General features: G+C 47.1%; 2 protein-coding genes across 2 annotated transcripts in view; one reads left to right on the top strand and one right to left on the bottom strand.

The window, feature by feature from the left end:
* Positions 1-218: 218 nt before the first annotated feature.
* Awat2 (acyl-CoA wax alcohol acyltransferase 2) lies at positions 219-12,229 on the top strand. Its single transcript, XM_047537091.1, is given in 10 exon segments — positions 219-267; positions 270-302; positions 8,284-8,394; positions 8,746-8,816; positions 9,028-9,160; positions 9,163-9,231; positions 9,444-9,618; positions 10,257-10,309; positions 10,312-10,455; positions 10,676-12,229. Coding segments are annotated over 10 exon segments (993 nt in total). The 3' UTR covers positions 10,831-12,229.
* A 701-nt stretch (positions 12,230-12,930) lies between these two features.
* Positions 12,931-19,999, bottom strand: part of Eda (ectodysplasin A) — a 370,621-nt gene continuing 363,552 nt past the window's right edge. The window contains 6 exon segments of the mRNA XM_053743337.1: positions 12,931-16,741; positions 16,743-16,853; positions 16,856-16,902; positions 16,905-16,944; positions 18,720-18,812; positions 18,814-18,855. Coding sequence (XP_053599312.1) covers positions 16,532-16,741; positions 16,743-16,853; positions 16,856-16,902; positions 16,905-16,944; positions 18,720-18,812; positions 18,814-18,855 — 543 coding nt within the window. The 3' untranslated portion in view covers positions 12,931-16,531.

Raw genomic sequence — 19,999 nt, 5'->3', positions numbered from 1 at the left:
GTCTGAGTGGGTAAAAGTGCAGGTATGTGGGCAGCTGGAAGGCACTGGACAAGCAGAGGCGGATGCAGTCCTGCAATCCTGTGGAGGGCATGGCAGGGGGCGGAGACTAGGCAGCGCTAGAGAAGAAAGCATGAAGAGAGGAAACAAAGCAGGCCCTGAGCAGTCAGGGCTGGGCAGCCTAACAGCACTTACCTGGAGCCACTGGGATCCTGGGCATAATGCTTTTGCCCTCCAAGAAAGACCTTAAGACCGCTATGGAGGTCTTTGCTCTTTCCAGTGGGCCCTCAGTGCCTTCATTATCGGTGAGTCTTCAGGCTTGTGTAGAGTGACCAACCATCCTGGCTTCCCTAGGAAGGAAGGATTTGGGGTTGTTAGGATGTTCAATGCCCAAATTGATGTTGTCAAACCAGGACAGTTGGTCACCCTGGTCTGTGGCCTGACCCACCTGGGTATGGGGGCATGGCATTTGGGAAACCTGTGTGCATGTGTGAGTACCTACAAATCTGTGCCTGTGCAGGAATGCATGCGTGTGCACGTGTGCACCTGTGCCTTGCTGCAGGTGTGTGTGGCAGGCCCTCCTGGGTCTACACTGCAGTGTGGAAGGCATGTTATGAGATGATGGGGAGCAGTTCCACCGAGGGTAGCTAAGGAGAAGAGCTTGGCTATAACCCCAGGGACTTGAGCAAACATCTATGAGTGAGAGTTGACATGATGGTATGACAGGATTCTAGAGCCTCCTTGTCAGTGTCAGCTATGGTTCTGTGTGTAACTATTACTCTGAATTTTTATGCAGAAAATAGCTTCTACTTCATAAGATTGGCAGAGGTTAACATAAAATAATAGATGTGAAAATACCTGGTACAAAGTAAGTACCTAATACATATGCATCCCCTTATCTGGTCTCTTCCATGTAAGCTATTCATGCTAAAAACTACACACCATAATTATAGCTGGCACTCAGAGGTCCGGGAAACCTGTTGTCCAGAGGAACACACCCATTTATCCCTCCATTTTTCCAACACCTATACCACAAACATTCTGTGAAGTTGATTGACATGCTGACTACTGTGTTCTAGATGTTGAAATAACCATCACTGTGGGAAGGGGTTCTGAAAAACAAAATTTTGCCTGTCCAGTGGTTCATGTGAGTAGTGGTTAGAGTCAAGGACATGAATTAAGTGACTTTGTAAGCTATCTGGGGATAAAGAATGTACATAGGCCCTGGGAACTTGGGTGCTGGCACAGGGACCTGCCAACAAATAGGGCATTCCTTACTGCAACTCATATCCAGGCTAGGAGCCAGGGAGCAGGGACTCAGAGGCCTGCCTTGGGTGGCTACCAGGACTCCGTAAGACTGAAAAGAGCATGTTAATTAACCTAGGAATGATGGCAATCAAAGCTGGAAGAAATCAGAGACAGGAATGCATATGTATTAGGTACTTACTTTGTACCAGGTATTTTCACATCTGTTATTTTATGCTAGCCTCTGCCAATCTTATGAAGTAGAAGCTATTCTTATGCATAATAATTCATACTAATAGGTACACACATAATGATAGCTGACACTTACCTAATATTAGATAACATTTATTGCCCCCTTATTTCATGCCAGGCACTGTTCTAAACACTTTGTGTGGCTAATTAATCTCCATTGTCCAGCTGAGAAAGCTGTAGTTCATGTGGTAGAAGTGGTCAGTCCAGGATTACATGACTGGCAGTGGAGGAGGTGGGCTGGGAGTTGAGTTCCTGAGGACCTCAGTTCCTTTCTTTGTCCATTACATCTGCTGACTCACTGCTGATTGGGAGGTTTGGTGTGGAACCTGGAGTACACATGATGTGAGGGGGAAGCAGAAAGCCAGACTTCTGCATATGTAAAAGTTCCTTACTGGTAAGTGGAAAGGTCAACTCAAAATGGCCTCCTACTGAAGACAAGGGTCCCAGCTGGGCCTGTATATTCTCCCTGCCATGTGTCCTGGCAAACACTCTTCAGTAAGGGCTGAGTAACTGTCCTCAATGGGTAACTGTCCTCAATGTCATCCCTCCAGCTACTGGGGCTCAAAAAAAAATCTGAAGTGAAAGTGCCAGGAAAAGAACTGAGGAAGAAGTTTCCCTCTCTGGGCTGGGGCCTCTTCCACTTGGTCAACAAGACTCTTTGGCTTTATCTCCAGGAGTCCCAGAAACTTCAATCAGCAGCCTTGTGGCACCTGCCACCAGTTCTTGCCTGTGATGTTGCTTGCTTTGGAACATTGAATTCTGTTCTATGAGTTGCCTATCTCTTATCTGAAATGCTCAGGACCAGAAGAGTTTCAGAGTTTGGATTTTCTTGTTTTGTAAGATATGCATATACATAATGAGATATCTTGGGGATGGGCCCAAGTCTAAACAAGAATTGATTTATGTGTCATCTATAGTGATCTATGTTTCATCATCTGGAGGTAATTTTATACAATGTTTTTAGTACATCTAAATTTTGACTGCAACTGTCACATGAGATCAGGTGTCGAATTTTCTACTTGTGGTGTCCTGGTAGTGTTCAAATAGTTTAGGATTTTGTCCCGGTGTAGTGGGAGGCTGAAGCAGGAGAATTGCAAGTTTGAGGTCAGACTGGTCAACTTAGTGATGTCCAGTCTCAAAATAAAAAACAAAAAGTGTGGGGAATGTAACTCAGTGGTAGAGTACCAAAAAAAGTTTAGGATTTTGGAACATTTTGAGTTTTGATTTTTGGATTAGGGATGCCCATCCTGTATTGTCTTTCTTGAATTCTTGTCCTATCCCTAGTCTTCTCTTGCTACCCATCACTGCAACTGTGTTCCCACAAGAGAGCAGAGTCCCCAAGGTCTAAGAATTGACACTGTATTGGAGGAGAAGAATGACATTTATTGAAGGCCACCCTGGGCCAGACCCATGAAGGGGATGAAGCTTTTCAACTGCCATCTCTCCTTCCTCAATCCAATCCCCAATCTCACTCCTCAGAGTAACCACTGTTAGTGGGTATTGTGTGTGTATATGTGTGTGTGGTGTGTGTGTGGTGTGTGGTTCATATAGGCAGAAATGGTGGAGATTTTAATACATATATATGTGTATAGATATACACACTCATACACACACATGTATACACATAACCTAAAGAGAGTATAATATAGGTGTTGAAAATACTGATTTCAAATTTCAGCTCTATTACTTTTTATCTGTGCAACCTTTATCAAGTTCTTTATCATCTCTAAGTCTTGTTTTTTCATTTGTAAAATAGGTGTATTTAAAGTATATTAATCTGGATAGTGTAGGAATGCTGTGGTAATAAATTAACCCTGAAATCTTGGTGGCTTATGTCACCAAATGTTTTTTCTTTTTCATGCTAAAAGTCCAAAACAGGTCAGTGGTAGTCTCTGCTCACTGTGGACACTAGTGTTCAGAAAACAGAGGCATTTCCAGGTTGCGATGCTACAAAACGTGGCTTCAGGGGTTACCACAGCATACGAAGGAAAGTGAGTAGGGAACTCACATGAACTTCTTACTCTCCAACCAAAAGTAATAGGTAATCAACAATGGGCCATAGCCTTAGCCTTATTTTGAACTTCTTTAATTATGAATGAGGTTGAGCATCTTTGTGAATGCTTACAAGTGACTTCTATTTTTCTGTTCACTTCCCAAAGGTTATGACCTTTGTTTTTCTATTGAACTTAAGTTGACTCTTGAAGGACAATAAGAAGTAGTTAAAGAAGGGACAAGTGTTGGGGATGGAGAGTGGGCAACCTGTGACGATGCCAGGATGGCAGGGAAAGCCAGTGCATCCAAGGGATTGCCAGTGTTTAAGTGGAGTGGGAATAAGAGGCACAGAATTGGTGCTGGTGCATATTTATTGAATGAATGAATGAATGAGAGAGGGAAGAAATAGAAAATTGGAGAAGCAGGTAGGGGAAAGATTGTGTAGGGCATTGAAAACCATGGAAAGAACAGTGTGTGGTGGCACATGCAATAATCCCAGCGACTGTGGAGGCTGAGGCAGGAGGATCTCAAGTTTGAGGCCAGCTTTGGAAACTTAGGAGACCCTTTCTCAAAAGTTGCATGCACATATGAGAGAGAGATAGAGAGAGAGAGAGAGAGAGAGAGAGAGAGAGAGAGAGGAGAGAAATTTGGACTTTTTCCTAAGGGCCATATGGAGCCAGGCTGGGGTTTGGCACAGGATAATGGCATCAGATTTGTTGTTTTGAGAGAACATTATAGCTCTGCATAGTAAATTGTAAATTGATCACAGAAAAACAGGACTGGAGGCGGTGATGCCAGGTAGGAAGGAGGCTTTCAAGGTAGTGATCTGGACCAGGCTAGTAGTGATGGGATGAAGAGAAGGAGAGATTCAAGAACTGGAGTAGAATTAATATGACTTGATGATCAGAAACGTCTTAGTTAAAGGAGGAAAGCAAGACTGAGGCTTTGGGTCCCAGGGTGAGCTGGCAGAGGGTGGGTGGAGCGGAGAAGGGTTAAGGAGGAGAGCGGCTGAAGGGCAGATGAGTACAGGGAGACCACTGTCCCAATGGACTGTCGGAGTTAACCTCTGGGGTGCAGAGAGGTAGTATGGGGCAGACCAAAGAGCCATAGGTCCTGGCAGTAGATAGTGGGTTCCAGGGCTGGCTTCTCCCCACCAGCTCACATGGGACAGGTGAGGTCAATGGCCCTTTGGAACCCTTCCAGCTGTTCACTTGATGAGTGGAATCAATATCCATTTGGACCCTAAAGGCCTTGAGAGAAGACCCTTTTAATAAGTGTGACAAAGACAGGGTAGATATTGGTATTTGAATTCCTGTTTTGGAGATAAAGTTCAGCTTTGTCTTTGATCACATACATGGTAAGTGGCAGATCCAGGATTCCTCCCAATGTAGGATGATCTGCCCTAGGCCATGCTCCTGTCTGCAGCACTGCCTGGGTTTGAGTAAAGTCTAAGGGAAATTGGGAAGTGTCGTCTGGATTAGACCCATGCCTCTCTTTAATTCTTGAAGTCAATAGTTTTATGTGACTTGTTATCACAACTGCTAGCCACAATTGCTAGCTTTGCTGTATCCTGTCTTAGTTCTGTTCCCCAGAGGCAGCCACCTTTTTAAAAATATTGTTTTTGGTCATTGTGGATGGATAGCATGCCTTATTGTGTTTATTTTTATGTGGTGCTGAGGATGGAACCCAGTGCCTTGCATGTGCAAGGCAATTGCTCTACCTCTGAACTATAACCCCCGCCTCTACTCAACTTCTGTTTAAAAAAACTTTTTAGTTGTTGATGGACCTTTATTTTATTGATTTATTTATATGTGGTGCTGAGGATTGAACCCTGGACTCACATATGCTAGGCAAGTGCTCTACCACTGAGCTACAACCCAAGCCCCGGGGCAGTCAATTTCAATTTTGTTAGCTCTTTTGTTTTTCTTGGCAATTACTTCCATATTTCTGAATTTTGCTATTAGAAACTTCCAAAGGTTACTATTTTCTTCCTTCCTTCTTTCCTTCTTGCCTGCCTTCTTTCCTTCCTTCCTTCTTTCCTTCCTTCCTTCCTTCCTTCCTTCCTTCCTTTTTCCTTCTTTCTTTTAGTGGTACTGTGATGGAACTCAGGGCCTCATATATGCTAGGAAGTGCTCTCCCCCTGAACTAAAGCCCCAGCCCTAAATATCACTATTTCTGATGTAACCATTTTAGACACTGTGACTTCCTAATATTGTAGATGAATTTCTAATATTTCTATATGCCTGAGATTGACTTCTTAATATTGACTTCCTAATAGTGAAAATGAAACTTTGGCTCTACACAACATTGCTAGAATTTCCTCTTCCCCTCTCCTCCCAAAATTGTTATGGCACAGGTATTGATTAAATGCCTGACTCTGCCTGGGAAATCTTAGTCACAGTCAAACTCTTTAGTGTACCAAGATTATATTTCCTGTCGTGCGTGACTTCTTGTTTTGCCTGGAGTTCATAATTGACTCATTTTAAATTTCTTTTTTATCTGTTAGATATCTATTATTAATAACTAATTCATCCCCACATTCTCCATGGACATATTAATCTCTCAAAGTGCAAACATATCAGGAATCTTTACGTTCCCCCCACTCTTTTTATTTCTTTGAACATATCACTGCTGGAGCCCAGCATTTTCTTGTTACAATCTGACCTTACACACAGGTGTTACTTCCAGGGTCCTTGAGGCAACTTGGGTGCAAAATTGAAGAAGGTGCTCACTCTCAGGGATGTGCAAGTGTTGGGATAGTGCTTGCACATTCCCAAGAGTGAGTGTCTCCTTAAATTTTGTGTCCTGGGAACTTTGCTCATTTCTTCTTAGCCCTGACTCAGCTCACTTTCCTCCTTCCTGGATCCTATGCCTTCCTCTTTCTTGATTTACACCTTCATTTTGGTAAACACATCCTGAAGGAGTTTTCTGATAAAGGGAGATAAATGATCTTAGATTGAGTATATCTGAATTCACATTCTACTTTCATATTTAGTTAATAATTTGGCTATATAGAGAGTATCTTAGCTGTGTGTCAGGTAATAGAAGCTCCTTGAATTACCATGAGGTTATATCCTGATTAAGCTATTGGAAGTTGAAAATATCTTAAATAAATTGCATTTAATACATCTAACCTACTGAACATCATAGCATAGGAACAGATTACAATGTAGTGTATCAGTTGTTTATCTTTGTGATTATGTGACTGATTTAGAGCTGTGGTCCCCTGCCACTTCCCAGCATGCAAGAGAGAATCTTACACATATTGCTAGCCCAGAGAAGGATCAAAATTCAAAACTTGAAGTTCTTTTTCTTTTGAACACATATCACTTTTGCACCATCATCAAGTTGAAACACTGTAAGTCAAACTATTATGACTTTAGGGCCATCTGCATTTGAATCTAGAATTTCTTTGGTTCAATTTTTCAGAGAATAATTCTCCCATCATCCAGTTGTGTAGGGGAGGAGATGAGACTTGCAGTTCTAATTCCTTGAGATAAACTCAACCAATCCTCTGATTTTTTTTTTTTTTTTTTTGCGGTGCTGGGGATCGAACCCAGGGCTTTGTGTTTGCAAGGCAAGCACTCTACCAACTGAGCTATCTTCCCAGCCCAATCCTCTGATTTTTAAAGCCTGTGTGTCATCCCTGACTTTTGGGACACTGGGTCCCTCCAAATTCCTAGTCTTTGCCAGATTCTTCAGTGCAAATAGGCTTGCTTCTTGTAGGCATTCCCCTCTCAGGTAACTAGATTTCAGCTTTATTTATTCTTTTTTTTTAAATTAAAGCTGTAGATGGACACAATACCTTTATTTTTTTTTAATGTGGTGCTAAGGGTTGAACCAAGTTCCTCACAAATGCTAGGCAAGCGCTTCACCACTGAGCTACAACCCCAGCCCCAACTTTCTTTATTCTTAACTCAATTACCTTCTTTTCATCATCTACTTTGCAGCATGTGAATATTTTGCAGATATTTCTCATCTACTGTTGGGCCCTCTCTTAATTCTTTTTCTCTTTGTGAATCTATGTTAAAAACATGTTAGGGATAATTTTCATGGGGCTCAGCAAAAAGTCAAGACAAAACGTTGTGTTCAATCGTCTATGTTCCATTAGTAGTGTTTTCTGTCTTCTCTAACCTTGATTTTGACCCACTTTCCCACACAATCTTACAGCTGCTTTAACAACTGAGTTCAGTAGTAATACCAAGTGTGGCTCCCTATGACTCATCCCAGTACTCTGGGTACTCCAACATCCACTATTCCTAGCTTCTTGGAGCTTAATGTGGCCTAGTAGCATATTCTAGGCCAGCTTGTGTTTTCCTTGTCTCTTGTTTGCCATCTTGTTTGCTTCCAACCTGGCTGAAGGCGGCTCTTCACTTTCTCCTGTGTCCCCTTCACTGAAGTCTTGCAGAGAAGATGCAAAGAGGAAAACATGAGTTGGAGGAAAACTCTTCCAGGGTTCCCATCCTCTGATGGCTACAAGTGGCTCTCTGCCATTGACCCCACTACAGATAGAACCAAGCACATTGCTGGGGCAGGTCCTGGGGAAGGAGGGCTTACTGTGTGAAGCACAGCTGCAGAGGAAAACTCCTTGGCTCTAGACCTGAATCGGGTTTCCATGGTCAGAGAGGAGAAGGGGACTGGGGACGTGGGCATGCTATTCATGTGCTAGGGTGAGGAAGTGAGGGTCGAGGGGGCCTGGGTGAGAGGAGTGTGACCTTGGGTGGACAGAACTTGGGAGTGAGGGTAAGTATGAGGGACTGTGCACAACTCATTAACTCTGGGCTGGGCTCCCTCCAGCATCCACTGTGCTCCTCGGCAACCTCTACCTGGTGGTGTTCACACCATACTGGCCTGTCACTGTGCTCATTCTCACCTGGCTGGCTTTTGACTGGAAGACCCCTGAGCGAGGTAAGGGCCTTGTGGGACCATGTTGCCATGTGCCATGTATGCATCCCTCTTCTCTGCTAATCTTGAGAGTCTCTGGCCAATACTCAGGAAGCCCTTCAGCCCGTCCCTTCTGGGCTAGAGAAGTGGAGGGAAGGATTCCTTTTGAGGTGTCAGAAAAGGCCCCAATTAGAACTAGAGTGGTTTAGGGAAGGGGAAGGTAATGAAGCAGGAGCTCAGCCTCTCTTTAATTGGCCCTGACATGCTTACCCAGATTGCCACTTTTAAGAGGCCACTAGTGGGTAAGAGCACACTGTGGCAAGGGAAGACGACAGTAGGGTGGACAAAGCTATGCTATATTGCTTCTGCTTTCAGGTGGCCGCCGGTTTACCTGTGTGAGAAAGTGGCGCCTGTGGAAACACTACTGCAATTACTTCCCTCTCAAGGTGAGAAGCCCCGGAGGCCCAGTGGGATCCCAACTCTGTGCCAATTCCAGGTCAGCAGTTGGGTTAGTTGTGGTGGGAACTCTCCATCGGGGCCTAGCGTGATGCCTGCTAGGGATGTACACTGCCCAACCTCCTGGCCAGCCCCAGGAGCCCTTTCCCTTCCAAGACTCTGTCCTGGCTGTAGCTCTCCTGACTCCACTTTCCTCCACAGCTTTTGAAGACACATGATATTTCCCCCAGCCACAACTACATCCTTGCCTGTCACCCTCATGGGCTCATGTCCCATGCATGCTTTGGTAACTTTGCCACTGACAACGCGGACTTCACCAAGATATTTCCTGGCATCACCCTTATATGCTCACGCTAGGAGCCTTTTTCTGGGTGCCTTTCCTGAGAGAATATATAATGTCTACAGGTGAGTTGGCTTCTAGGGCTTCAAATCAAAAGGAAAAGTGGGAAGATGGGTGAGAACAAGGCCAACTCCTTGGTCCCTGATCCTGAGCAGCTACACTCTGCTGGCCTAAGAGGGGCTTCTAGCTCTTTCCCTCCTTTGAAGAGGGATGGAGCAGGGAATGTTAGGGGGATTGGAACATGGTCAACGACCTCTTGACTTTTTCTGCCTGCCAGGGGCCTGCTCTGTGAGCCAATCATCCATGGACTTTCTACTTACCCAGAAGGGCACAGGCAACATGCTTGTTGTGGTGGTTGGTGGCCTGGCTGAGTGCAGATACAGCCTGCCAGGCTCTTCCACACTGGTCTTGAAGAACCGGTGTGGCTTTGTGCGCATGGCCCTTCGGCATGGGTAAGGACAGCTCCAGTCCAGAAGCAGGGGTGATGGGAACCCAAAAGCCCAGTAGGGAAGGAGGAAGGGGTTTTGAGGAAGTGGTATCTAAAGAGGGAGTTGGGAGTATACAATTCACTGTTACTAACTAGGGCCATAATAAGCATATACAATTTGTATTTGTCAGTGAAAAAAAAGCACATTGTGTCTAGTTTGGAGTAGAGCCAGAGCCAAGTCCTGGAGGCTTTTCTGCATAGGAAGAAAGGGTGGAGTGCCAGCCCTCAGCCTGTTCTCCTTCACACTAGCCTCTCATCTGGGTCAGTCCCTCTTTAAAAGGCAACAGGCTGAAACCCCAGCTCAGAGACACCCAAGCTTAGCATGTGGGGTAAAGGGAAGGAAGTTGAATGAAATGGCCTTTGGGTCTTATGGGAATTCAGACCTGGGGTGCCCAGGTCTTGCTTCCTTGAGGTTGCTGATGCTTTGCTTCCATGGGCAGCCTGGGCTAGGCCATGGAGCCCTCACACTCAGCCTGGACCTAGGCACAGCTGCTGAGATCTGGGGAGGCCTGTGGGCACACTGAGGGAGTGCTGGCAGTCAGCATCTCTGGCCTTCAGCAAAGTCCCTACTTCTGGGCATTAAATAAGATGCTTTTCCTGCAGGGTGGCTCTAATCCCTGCCTATGCATTTGGAGAGACAGACCTCTATAATCAGCACATTTTACTCCTGGAGGCTTTGTCAACCGCTTCCAGAAATGGTTCCAGCGCATAGTGCACATCTACCCTTGTGCTTTCTATGGGCGTGGCTTCACCAAGAATTCCTGGGGCCTTTTGCCCTATGCCCAGCCCGTAACCACCATTGGTGAGTATGCCTTTCTATTGGTAGCCTTGGTCAAGAATCCAGGATCCAGTTCTGAGGCTGATCTGGTTCTCTGGCTGTGCTCAGAGACAGGGAGGCTGGCTAGGATGAGGGGCAGGTTGGGGGCAACGGTGGGGAGAAGCTGGGCTTGAGGCCTGGGGCCCATTCTGAGGAGTGAGCTATTCTGATATTTTCCTGTTCCCTCCTCTGTCTCCTCTGGCAGTTGGGGAGCCTCTACCACTGCCCAAGATTGAGAACCCGAGCAAGGACATTGTGGCTAAATACCACGCACTCTATATTGAAGCCCTACGCAAACTGTTCGACCAACATAAGACCAAGTTTGGCATCTCAGAGACCCAGGAGCTGGTGGTAGTTTGACAGACATCCCAGCAGCCTCACAGCTTGGTTGGAAGGTGTGAAACCTGTGAAAACAGGAGGTTGAACGAAAGTCACCTATTGGGCTCCTGCTCTTGATTTGACCAGTCCTCATCAGGGGGAGGGGTTGTCCATGGGGTTGTTTTCTGTACTGGTCTTTCCACTTCCATCTTTCTCCTTTTAGCTCTTTGCTTTCCCCTTAGGGCCATGGGGAGATAGTCCCAAGAGGCAGGGGTGCCCTAGGGTAGAGGTGCCCTGAAGGCTCTCTCAGAAGGGACAAGAATTGAGGAAAACAATGGACAGAATTAAAAGCCCATCTTGTGATAGTATGTGTGCCCCAAGTGTTCAGAGGGCCCTAGGATCCCCACTCAAGCCTTTCCTTCTCCAAATCTCCAATAGCCTCATCTGACATCACCTCTTGCAGGGCCTGGTGCCTTAAGGGTCAGTGGACTTTGAGTTTAGGCTTCACTACCTTCAAGCCATGTGACTTTGAACCTCGGTTTTATCTATAAAATGGGACCAATAATCCCTCCCCTAGCTACCTCAAAGGCTGTTGGGAAGATCAAATGATACTGGATGTGACTGAACTTTAAAAATTGGAGAGCTATACCAGATTATTCTCCAATCATCTAATTTCCTGTCCTTGAGCAAACAATGCCCTCAATTTCATGTCATCTCAATTTTTGAAAGAAATTTCATAGCATATGATCTGCTGTTGAAAGTTTAAGAAACTGATACCCTCTGCCACTCCTTATACACTGTTTCCACCTCCTAAAGCTATAATAGAATGGGTCAGGCTCAGGCCTCATTTCCCATCTTTCCCCCAGCAACTTGACTATACTTGCCTAGCCCTATAACTCGGCACTTTGTTTGAGTACCTGGTTTCCAGTAGCCACAAAGTACTCTCCTTCCGAGTGGTAATTCTCTCAGACTCTTGGACCAGTGTTTTTTGCAATGACAGGGTTACACAATTTGGCCCACGGGGTCCTTGTTCTATCCCACTTGAGTGGAATGCCAATGATTTACCCACATTGAATTTTCGATTTGGTCTATAATACCCTGTATATAGTGAAATATACTATCTTTGCCCTGGATGCCTGCCTCATGTGATGATTTGTACACAGCATGGCAAAAATTGCTTCCACTTTTCTGCTGTCTCTGGTACTTCTTGTGCCAGGGATTACAAGTTCCCTCAGCTCTCATAAGGTACTTTTGCTTTGTTTTGGTGTTGGGAACGGAACCCAGAACCTTGTGCATGCTAAGGATGTGCTCTACCACTGAGCTACACCCCATGGTGTTCTGAAATAGTCTCTGGATTTCCTGTGATTGGTTACCCTTTCAAAAAAAAAAAACTCTAAGGCAGCCAGAGGACCAGCCTGGGTTCTAACATCTGACCCATACACATCTGACCATTGCAGATCAACCTGGGCTTCTGTGGTCACACATCATTCTCCATCTATACACTTTGAGAACAAAGGCTGTATGTGGTTGTGAAAAGTGACCAGAATACGTTTGGGCTACATGTTCCTGAGCAGCTCTATGGTCCTCTTCCAGTGGGCTTCTTCCCTATGACAGCCTCCACAGGAAGAACATGGGACCAAGTGGCAGAGGCAGCATGATAGAGTGGAAAGTGTCCTTCACTGGGAATTGACAAGGCTGAAACACTCGGTGGGTGGCCTTCCATGAACTGCTCAGAATCTTTGATCATTGCTCTCCTCTTCTGCAAAATGAGGTGATACCTTAATGATGAGCTAAAGATTGGATTTCCCCAAGCTGTTTTGGGCCAAGGCCTGAAATATCTGTTACAGCCTCACACTGAGGTGAACCCAGACTGCACCAGGACACTATTCCTTTTGATAGGACATCTAGCCTCCTGGGCATATAGTTCCAGAAGATCTTGGGTGATAGGGATGGGGGCATGTGCTTTGGGGCACAGAGAGGATGTGGGATGCTCTGACAGGAAATTCAGACTATTTTCTTTCTTCTGCTCCCTGTGAAATGGGTGCCTTGGTCCCTTCTCTAGCTCATGAGTGGCATCATTTGCAAAGGAGCCCCTAGCCCATAGGAAGTGCTCAAAATGATTTCAAGAACAGGAGGGGGAAAGCGCTTTATTTGCAAAGAATAAACCATTAATTTACACAAACTTACATCCCAGTTTATATACATTATATATAGTTTATATACAAAGTATCTCACACTGGATGCTGACCCCCCCAAAGCAGCAATGGGCCTGCTCCAGGCCATTCTCACAACAATGTCCACCCTCCCCCATCCCAGCTGGAGCTCTTTTAATAAAGAAATGACACACCCTAACGCCTCCCGGAGAGCCCTGAAATGGATTATAAGAGAAAAAATCAGGTTCTTTCTCTGTACTGGCAAGGCTTAGGGGAGCCCTGAGGCAAGGATGGGACCTGAGGCAGCACTAGGGTGGCCTAAGAACTTCCTGGTATTGGGCCAGTTTAGAACCTTTTAGTACAGAGGCAGGACCTGGGTAAATGTGGGGTGGGGTGAGCAGAGTTCTGGTGAAGGCTGCCTCTCCTCTCTCCCTGCCTGGCCAGGCTCCTGTAGGGGGCCAAGCATGTCCAGCCTTGAGTGTGTAGGTGGAAGAAAGAAGGTGGCCCTGTGCAGCAGGGTCGGCTCTACTCCTTCCTTTTCTCTGCTGAGTCTGGAGGGCGGAGCTTGCTCACCACTTTGGGCAGGTCACCTTCTCTCTCTGGGCCTTGGTTTCCACTGAGTAAGAGGGTGGAATGTAGGTCAGGCTATATTCCCTCTGAAGACCTTTTCAGTTCTAAATTTCTCTGAATCTATTTGCATCCACCAGAAATTACAGAAGACACATGCCTCACATGTGAGCACCCGCAGGGTTCCCACCCTTTTCTGTTAAGTAAAAAATTATGGCTCAGGATGGATGAAGAGGGAAATAAGGCAAATGCTACATTTTCCAGGGAACCAGTAGCTGAGCAGCCTCCCACAGCTGCCTTTTGTACCAGCTTGGCTGCTGAAACCAATCAGCTGGCAGAGGCTCCTGCCATAACAATTCTCCTGCAACCTTCTGTCATCTGCTTTCCCACCAATGTCCTTGTCCCATTCTCCATGCTAGCCTTAACCCTCTGGTAACTCCCATCATCATATTCCAAACTTAAATCTATCCACATCCTCCTATCAGTAAACTGCTTCACTACTTCACCAATGACTACACCACAGCAGGGTTCCCCAGCTATTCTTATTTCCTTTACCATCACTCTCCCTGTAGGGAGGGTTCAGAATGAACGTTGGTATCCAGCGTGAATCCGGCTTCCCCTACAATCCCTTCCATGTCTGGAAAATGGGATGGGTGTCAGACTGTCCTTTAGGGGTACAATTAAGAAGTTTTTCCTCTTCTCTCCTCACACCCACTTGGCTTTAGAATCAGTCTTCTCTCAAATCTTCCCTGAGAGATGCTGATAGTATCAAGGTCCTCTGTGTTCTGGTAGAAGAGATAAGGAGTCACTTAGTAGCTGTGGGAGTCAGTGGGATCCTGGCAGCCACGTGTAGGGTAAGAAAAGGAGGACTTTGCCCACAGTAGGACTCCCACACATGGTGGCTGCTTGTTTTGTCAGATGGGTGAAAAGAACATGAGGCATTACCAGTTCTGGGGTTTCCAAAGGACTGCTGCTTGGACATGATGCCAAGAAGATTCTCTGAGCAGCCTCTAAGTCTGATGGCTGTTTCCCAAAGAGACGTTCAACTCTTTGCCACAAGAGCCCCCTGACAGCCAAGAGAACTGGCATTACTATCAAGTAATGGAAATGGGCATCTCTGGGTTTCTTCTTAGGACCCTCAGGATCTTGGCTCTGTATTATCACTTTATTAGTTCTCTATAGAGCCCAATCCCCACAGTTCTGTGGTATAAGGGAATAATTCTGGAGTCAGACCTGGCTAACTTAAACTGGGTGACATCTTAGTCAAGCACTTCACCTCTCTGAGCCTCATCTAAACAATGGCATCTGAGATATTCTCTCTGCTCTGCCTTCTTCAAAGGAAATAACAAAAGAGAAAGTACTTTCCAAACTTTGAGTGGTTCTGCCAGTTCCTAGTATAATGGCAGATTGTGCAAGGCACTTTAAAGGAGTCGAGCCTATAGCTTGCCTCACCTCCAGTTGCGCAGACTGTCATTAGCAATTGAACAATAGAGGCCTGGCCCACCACCTCTTGCCCTGACCCTTGAAGGGTCAAGCCCTGTGGCTGCTTACAAAGGGGAGGCACCTCTGAGAGAAGTAACCTCTTATTCTTGGTGGATTTCAGTTGCCTGAAGGAATGTATTTCCATCTCCTCAGAAGGAAACACATTTTAGGAATAAGAGGAGCAGACTGTACAATGCTGATCCCCCAGCACTGGCCTGGACCTAGTACCCAGAAGCCAGACTGCATCCAGGCAGCTAGAAAGAAGGCCCTTGAATGGTCCTAGCATTTGACCTGCAGGAAGCTTGGGATTGGGCAAAGTGCCTTTGGACCTGAGCTAGGGTGCAGAGCCCTGCTCAATGCCTAACACTGGCTTCTTCCTGAGCCTGGCTTCAGTGAAGCAGCATGGGCTCTGGAGTGACTAAGCTCTATTGTGGTTTACTGAAGAAGGAGCAAGTCAGTAGGCCACTGGCTGCTGTCCTTTCAGATAAAGCCTGGCCTAATGATCACTTGGGTTGCAGCAAACTTGGACAAAGCTCCCCTGTCTTATGCCCACCTCTGCCCTTTCTAGGCCAGGTAGAAAAACTGCTTTGCTGATGCCCTAGGGCAAGTCTAGGGTTGGGAATTCAGAAGGTTACTATGGCAGCTGCCTGTTAAAGAGTCACAAATATTAGAACTTGAAGGTACTTTTGGAGGTATCCAGTCCCAATCCCTTGCCCCCAGACACAGTTTGATTAGAATTAGATGAATACTACTTGTATTGCGTAATAAATGGAAACTTCTTTTTGTGCCCAGGTAAGCTAAAGAATATCCCAGACTCACATGAGCACAGGTCCCAGGTTAGGCACCTGTCTCAGACAGAGGTAGGCTCTGTGTAGAAAGGAAGACAGGATTCTAGTCAGGTTGGGGCAGGTGCAATTGCGAGAGGGACCCAAGGAGTTTTCTGAGCATGCAGCACAGCTGTAAACAAAGTGAGAGACATGTGGCCCCCATGTGCACATTCAGGTTCTTATGCAGACAGGGCAGTGGCTCCCCCTGTGATGGTTCCCTGGCAGAGCCAAGTTCCCGTCTCTGGAGCCCAGAAAGCTGCCACGTGGGGCTCTCAGCCTGAGTGGGAAGAGCTTCCCTGACCCTCTTGCAGGTCACAGTGCAGAGCAGCAAGAATGCATCCACTGCCAAGGACACCTTGCTTGGCAGGTTTTTTCCCCTGGTCTCTGCCATAAGCCCTATATTTTCCTCCTGGCCCTCTGCTTAGGCTAGCCTAATGCCACCACTACCCCCACCCCCAGCCAAGACAGGAGCAGCAGCACCCTTGGGGTCACCCACAGAGGCTGGAGTGGCACCTTCACTTCTCTGGTCCACTGCCCTGGATCCGCATTTTAGTGCAACAAATGATAAATCTGACAACAGGACCTAGGTGTTGAAGAGTTCATGCCATAAGCCAGTCAACATGAGCCAAAGAAGGTTTCTGCTTCCTGTAAACCCTGGGGCTCCATCAACTGTCCCGTTAAATCAAGGTCATTCTGAAAATCAAGCAGGCCTTGTCATCCTGGAGTCACTGGGGAATAAATAGCACTGGGGCACTTCTCTCTGTGGCTGCAACGCCCCAAATACCTCACTCCACAGCAGCACTTAGAGGTTCTGGGAGTCCTGGCTCCCAACCTGGGGCAGGGGCATGGGCAGGGGCAAAATGGGGGGAAATCTAGGATGGCAGGGGCTTCGCCCAGCCTGATGGCCCCAAAGAAGGTGGTGTGGCTTGCTCATATTGATAGAGATGTCAGCGTGCACCATTTTCACGGCGATCTTCTGCCGGGCCTTGAGGAGGCAGACACCTGCAGTATAGCATGTGTTATAGTTGGTCTTTGCCTTGTTTCGATGCTGCGGGTGCACTGTAGAAGGGGCTTCTCGTCCACACCACCTCATAGCTGGCAAAGTCAGTGAAGTTGATGTAGTAAACCTGGGTGAGAGGCAACAAGAAGGGATTGGGGAAGAGAGGAAAGAGAGGGTGGGGGGCCCTCCCCTATAGTGACCAGACAGGACCCTCTCAGATGAGCTGCCAGGGTACCTTGTGGAGGGGACAGTGCCACTTGAAGGCACGCTAGTGGGCCAACAGGAGCAGCAGGGTGACAGGTTCAGGCACTGTCCTCCTTCCCCTATTCCATGGGCTCAGGTGGCTGAGCAGACCTTTCTTAGAACAGCACACCTGTCATAAACTCTGTGAGGGTAAAAATTGTTGCCTTATTTGCCCCTTCACCACCTCCTCACCCCATCCCTGGCATGAAGCACAGTGGTCTGCACACCTTAGGTGCTCAATCAATGTTCCAGACACAAACTAACTTCCAAGTCCAAGCCCCAACGGCTATGTGTGACTAAACTTAGAAGTCACTGATCCCCAGGGAGGTCAGAAGAATGGTATTCCATTTCTTCAGCTCTTTACAGAAGCCCCTTCACTTGCAGCACCCCCTTTTGTCACTGAACTCCTATCCTGATCACAGACCCCTCGATCCCCGCATTAGATGACTGAGGAAACAGTCCATCACAAATGAGATATCAAACTTGAAAGGGCAGAACCCGGTACCTAACTTCACTCTGTGGCCAGGAGGAAGCACTAACCTATGCTTGATTGCCTAGCTTCACAGGGATTTTCCCAGCCTGCAGGGTCCTATTCTCAATTCTACCCTCCATTTAGAAAATTAATTTTTCCATTTGCATTACCATTAGTCATCATGCCCCATCCTGTGTTGATTATCAGTCACCACGAAATGGCACGCAGTCCATAGGACATTAGGAGATAACCCATGCCCCATAGGGGTTGAGACCATCTGACACCCTAAATCACTTTATGAAAGCTGCCTCCCTCCACGGGCTAGGAGCTGTGTATTCAGGTGCTATATTATCTCTTGGGTCAGGACCAAGCTATGCCAGGATGCTCAGTGTGCCTAGTGAATGACTTGTTAACCCACCTTCTCTGGCCACTCTCCCATGAGACCCATCTGTTGGCTCCGTGGTCCTTCTGTTTCATGCGCCTGCTTGCTGCCCACACCCAGAGAAGCCCAACCTCAAGGCTCATCTACCCCTAGCTCTGTGAAGACCCCCCCGTGGGGGCACCCAATGGGGTATGGCATTGGATGGGCACTGGCAGACCTGGGGAGTGGGCCCAGGGCAGGGAAAGGACAAAAACAGAGGGGAGAAGGCCTGGGAGAATGACAGCAGGAAGGAGGCAGGAATAACAGAAACAGAAAGACAGAGAAACAAATGGGAGAAGAGGAAGGAAAGAGTCAGAAATTTTTGTGAGGTGGAGAGAAAGTCCGCAGGAGCACAATTCATTATAATGCCCAAGCTAGCAGCGTTGTGGGAAGCAGTTCTCAGCAGCCCTGAAACTGACTCTCAAAACTATGCGAGAACCAAGTTCAAGTTGGCAGTAGAACCAAACAGTTCAGAGGGGAAACAGGGCCTGGGCCCTGCAGGAGGGAATCAGATAGTAGGATGTGGGAGGGGCCTCTTTTCATTTTTTCCATGATACATGGCTAGGAAAAAAAAATGAAGCAGCCCCTCTCTTCTCTTTCCTCCTTACAATGCCCTCCCCGTGCAGTCCCCCCTCACCCCCACCCAGCCTGCCAAAGCAGGAAGTTAGCCAATGGATGGTCTTGGCTGTCTCCACAGTGCCCCTATGTGGCCTGCACCGGATCTGCGTTCTGGATATAAGAAGAGTTAGGCCTAGACCGTACTCACTTCTACCTGACTATAGATGAAGTAGGTGCCGTCCACCAGTACCTCCAGCTCCCCGCTGCGGGGATGTAGCTTAAACACCTTGGGGTTCATAGTGGATGCGAGACCAGTCATTGAGCACTCCACCTGAAAGATCTCAGTATGAGAGAAGGGCAGTCACTCAGTACATGTCAGAATAATCTGGGCAATAGAAAATACCAAACAGTATACAATCCCCCACCCCTGTCCCATGTGACCAGGAAGGCCGGAAAGGCCAAGCTTTAAGAAGAGCATTTGGAACAGGGAAGTAGTGTTGTTTATTAAAGGGCTCCTGGGTCTGCCTCAGAGCCCCTGGGGTTTGCCTATTTTCTTCATCCCTCCTTCTTGACCCTTTTGTCTGAAAGTCTTTAACCAACACCTTCTATTTGGAATTGGAGTGGTGGTGGTGAGAAGAGATTGGGCACTCTGCCCTATTTTCTTTGTTTTTTTATGGGACTTGCACAGGCAAAATTCAGACACTGAGTGGCAGGCAAGGTCTTATTATTCAATTTTACTTTCCAGCAGTAGCTCCTAAATCGCTCTCCTGTCTCATAGGTTCATGGGATTTCTCCTCCTTATGAGATTCCTTTTTATGGTTCCTCCACGCCCACTCCCTTCTGGAAATCCTCCTTGGGTCCTCAGGCAATTACTTGGCCTGATGAATGATCTGTCTGGAGAACATTATGGATCAGGGGTGTTTGAGACTCCATGGCAGCTGGAGCTTGTGACCACCAGTAACCAGGCCCCATTCGTGACAGGGATCTTCAAGAGAGTGAGGAATAGACTGCCAGGTTGCAGTAGACCAGCCAGATGGATAGGGGAGGTGTCTTGGAGTTGAGGCACCCTTGGCAAGGCATCTGTCTCTTGGCCCATCCCAGTCAGGGGGAGCCAGCACGTGAGGGTAGAGGGAAACTTCCCTTTCTTATCCTGCAGTAAAAGGGATATTACTTCCCACTGACAGGGCAGGGCAGGGTGGAGCCCAAGCTCATGGAGCCTTTTTCCTCTCTCAGTCATCCATTTTTTACTCAAGAAATTAGTTTTGAACATCCATCCTTGGCCAGTCTCAAGAGGCTGCCTCTGAGGTGTGAGGAAAGAGGCCTTTGGAACAGGTGGCCACGTTTCCTCAAGGCGATATATACGGGATGGAGTTAGGAGGAGGTGCCCGGCTCTGTCTCTTCAATGGACCACTCTGAATGACGTCTTGTCACCTCTGACTCTCTCACTTCTTCTGGTGGAACTAAAGGTCATATAGACATCTACTGTAC

Source organism: Sciurus carolinensis, chromosome X (genome assembly GCF_902686445.1).
Source record: "Sciurus carolinensis chromosome X, mSciCar1.2, whole genome shotgun sequence".
NCBI lineage: Eukaryota > Metazoa > Chordata > Mammalia > Rodentia > Sciuridae > Sciurus > Sciurus carolinensis.
This window is presented reverse-complemented; position numbering and strand designations above follow the sequence as displayed.